The sequence below is a fragment of the Nestor notabilis genome, unplaced genomic scaffold (assembly GCF_000696875.1).
Source record: "Nestor notabilis isolate BGI_N333 unplaced genomic scaffold, ASM69687v1 scaffold7638, whole genome shotgun sequence".
NCBI classification, from domain to species: domain Eukaryota; kingdom Metazoa; phylum Chordata; class Aves; order Psittaciformes; family Psittacidae; genus Nestor; species Nestor notabilis.
In genome coordinates, this window is record NW_009939584.1 from 26,956 (window position 1) to 30,948 (window position 3,993).

General features: G+C 35.0%; 1 protein-coding gene across 1 annotated transcript in view; it reads right to left on the reverse strand.

The window, feature by feature from the left end:
* LOC104409916 (A-kinase anchor protein 7 isoform gamma-like) overlaps positions 1-3,760 on the reverse strand; it is a 24,733-nt gene extending 20,973 nt beyond the window's left edge. Inside the window, exons 1-2 of the mRNA XM_010019939.1 lie at positions 3,616-3,760; positions 2,461-2,606 (exon numbers count right to left, since the gene is read on the reverse strand). Coding sequence (XP_010018241.1) covers positions 2,461-2,606; positions 3,616-3,664 — 195 coding nt within the window. The 5' untranslated portion in view covers positions 3,665-3,760. The remainder of the gene's footprint in view (positions 1-2,460; positions 2,607-3,615) is intronic.
* Between the last annotated feature and the right edge of the window lie 233 nt (positions 3,761-3,993).

Consider the following 3,993-nt stretch of genomic DNA (forward strand, 5'->3'; position numbering starts at 1 on the left):
AAGGTATGAAAAAAGCTACCTTTCTGATAAAGGTAAAATTTCTATTGAAGACTGTAGGTTCTTTTTGTCTGCCTAAAGTGACAACGTTCTACACAATCTACACTTTTTGGAAAGAAGAAAAAAAATTTCAAGTACATTCTTGTGAACTTCAGGAGTTCATTTTTAATATGTTTTCCCAGAAGTTATGTTGTCAAAATGTAACACAATAGCTGTAGCCTTGCTGTGTCATCACAATGCATAACATAACTTCAGATTCATTCTGTTTTCTTGAATAAATCTAAGGTGGAATTGACAGTTGAGTGTGCTGATTTTAATTACATGAACCAGGACTCTTTCAAGCTCTCTGTATAACTAGTTATGACCCACTGCATAAATGAAAACGTTAAACTGCTATTTAACCTGCTACTTACGTTACCTTACAGAGTTTTAGGATACATTTCAACTGCTATCATGCTGTTTCTTTAAACTTGAGATTTCCTAAGTTAACTAAAAGAAATGTCTGAAGGCAGATCATACTTAACAATTTCCCCCTCGGATTATTTTAAAAAGTGCTCCAAAATAAGGCCTCAAATACCTATTTCAAGGTCCTCTCTCTCATTGCTTGGCGTATGTTATTCTAAAGAGTAATAAAATAACTTAGTTTTGCTTATTGCAAGGATGCTACTAGTAAGTGAATATATAGACCGTAAACTTTAAAGATTTAACAGATTAATTCTAATTATAAGCAAGACTGGAGGACACTGCAAGGCAAAGTGACCAAGTGACAGCACATCAGATGTAACACAGCTTAAAAAAAAAATTACAAGAAAAAGATACAACGATAATCATCCGTTTAACTATTTTTGCACAGGTAACAGTGCAAAGTTCAAGCTAAATTCAAAATTAATGGTACACCACATTTTATTTCTGAAGATTCAACATATGATTAAAATGAAACAAAAGGGAAAAAAAAAAGGAAACTGTTTCATTTCCAAGAGGAAGAGTTCATTAAATGGTCCAGAAACATCCTTTATTACAAAATGGTTCTCTGTATAAAGCTTGTAAAGCTACATGAAATATGAAGAGTACTAATGCCTGAAACGCTTCAGTGAAATAAAATCAGATGCTCAAAAAAAAGAAAGGTCTCTCATTAGTAACTGAAATACCACCAGTAATTACCAGATTCCCTCCGGCTATTGAGAAACCAGGTGTCTGAAGTCTAAATTTTGGCTAATGTTGCCTATACAAATTCCAACATGTACTTTCTGTTTCAGAACACCTCTACATTTAAGGAGGCAAGTATAAACAAAAGTCCTGTGATTCTCAAACGCTCTGAGATTTAGTATAGTTGCTCCTTTACCTCTGTAAATTATACAAGGCTAAATACATGACATATAAAAAAGCATGCATAGTTAAGGAGTTTTCCACTCAACCAGCCACTGTAACAATTGTGAGCAGGATATCTCAATTATCAGATTATATAACCCCTACCTTATTCTTGCACTTGTTAAATCATGGAACAGACAGGAAGAAAAGGTATTTCATCCTAAGACAGCACAAGAGATCTCCCACAATATTCGTGTCAGCCCATCCTGGATCTTATGAAAGTCCCTACAATCTCTTCTTCACATAGTATGTTTCGAACATTCAAAAACTGCACTGTAATTTTCAAACCTATGTTGGTTTATTTTCATTTTGGATTTTTCAATTTTTGATTTTGCCAGAGAACAGATAGTACAGCTGTAGGATGAGTTAAAATTCCCTTGAGAGAGCTCCTAGTATTAAAAAATAAACCTAAATTTGGAAATGGTGGTAAACTCATTGGTTTAACATGATGCACCTGTTTTCTTTGTTTGCAGATACAACACGTATCAAAGCTGTACCAGAGACATCCTGCAGCATGCAAGAAATCATTCTAATTTACTGTCCAAATGAGACAACACCTGATAACTACAAGTAAATACATTTTCTTAAAGAGCTCTCTGCATGTCTTGAATCCATTTGAATAGTATCTCACTAGAACAATGGATTGCTTGAATTTTAAATAAGATGGAAAATGTTAAAACTACAAACTGACCAGTTAAAACATCAAGAGATCCAAATTCCTGTCTATAGGGAGAGCTAAATATATTGCTAGGGATTTTCTTATTAAATTAAATAGGAATATCTCTCTTCCTTTTTCTAAGTAAATGACAAAAAAAGCAATACTGGAACAGTACAGAGCCAGCTTCAGTCAAAATAATGTGAAATCCATAAGACTGACAAACCGAGTAAAAAGGTATTTTTCCCCTACTCTCTTCCAGATAGGCAATTTTATTTACAAAAATCTTACATAATATAAAGGTTTTCTTTGAATAGGCTTATAATATTCCTTTAAAACTATCTGGAAAAAACTGTTTTGCTCAAGATCAAATACTGTTCTTATATGCAGTTGTTGAAATAATTCTGGCTATACCAAATTAGCAGAATAAAGAATTTCACCTCTGGATTAGTAATTGGAAGAGAAATGAAATAATTTGGCTGATACTGTTTTTTCTTTTTCTTCTTTCTCTCACTGTCTTCTTCAATTTCCTTCCCAGTAGTCCTCTTTCTTTTCTTTTTTATATTTATTTCAGAGGTTGTGTGCACTGAAGAGATAAAAAAATTACTTTCAGAATGCAGACAAATCAAAACAAAAACACAGTACCATGACAACAGGAGCTGGACTTCAGTTAACTGACTGGAGGGTGTCTTGCCAGTCATCTAATCTGCCCATGCTCTGAATTGACAGATTGAGATCCTACTCCAACCTGAATTAATGTAGTCATACAAGTGGAGCACCATACTTGAATTAACAGCCAACACTACTAATTAGAGTTTACAAGCTGCTAACACCAACATGCAGCTTCCAAACTACTGTATTTCATATAGCCAACTCACACTCCAGTGTAATGGACCTGCAAATTGTCTACACTTGAATATGGACATGGCTTTAGAGCAAAAGGGCCAATATGAAGTTTTAAAAATCCCATGCATGCTGCATTTTGAAATAGAAAGCACAATAATACATAGGATTATTAAAGAAAAATGTTGTATTAGACTAGGACTGGCCAACCTGTAGTTCAAGGATCAAACCCAGCCCAGAAGAAAATTTAATCCAAGTGAGATCTATTCTCTATCTCCTTTCCCAAAGACACCTTCCAACACAGTGAAAGAAAAGTGCATATCCTCAGTTCTTTTGCACCATAAATTATTTTTCTCCTGTCTTATTTCCTCAGGCCTTTGCAGACCCTCTCCCACCATGTGGCCTGATACATACCCATAAGCTGACCAGGCTGCAGACTCCACTGTCTAATTAGAGGTGTACTTCTAGCCTCATGTTGGGAATATACATATTGGAAGACAGCTCACAAAAGCAGTGACTTGAGAAGTTCATATACAGTAATGCGACATATGAGGTGTCTTCATTCTGTGACTCATTGCTGCAACGGATCCCCAAATGGTATATTTTTAATATACTCAAGTATTTGCAGGACTGTGTGCTAATAAGAGAGACTCTGGACTGAATCCTGTTTGCAGGAAGACTCTGTTCCATGTTCACAGCCCACTATGTGCATGATGTGTCTATGCTTCCACACTACTGTTTAATGTACTTACTAACAAATTTATCCTCAATATCTGTGTCGATAAATGGCATTTCTGCCATCAGAGAGTCTATTGAATCAGTAGGACATGGCTCTTCTGTCTGTTTTGTCTCTTTCTTATTCTCTTCAAAGATTTTCTTTTGCTGTACATTTTCCAGCCCATCTGCAATATATTTAAAATAACACACTGGGTCTTAGGTTTTGACGGCAAAGAGACATTATACACAGGCAACATACCAAGTACACATTTCTCTAATTATCAGCAAATAAATATTGACATATAACCCCCTTAAGAATGCTGCTCTTCTTCCTTCTCAACGTATCAGCAAAAATACTTTATTGCTTTATGTGGAATAGCAAGAACAAGGGACTTCAGCATTCTGTATTTAAT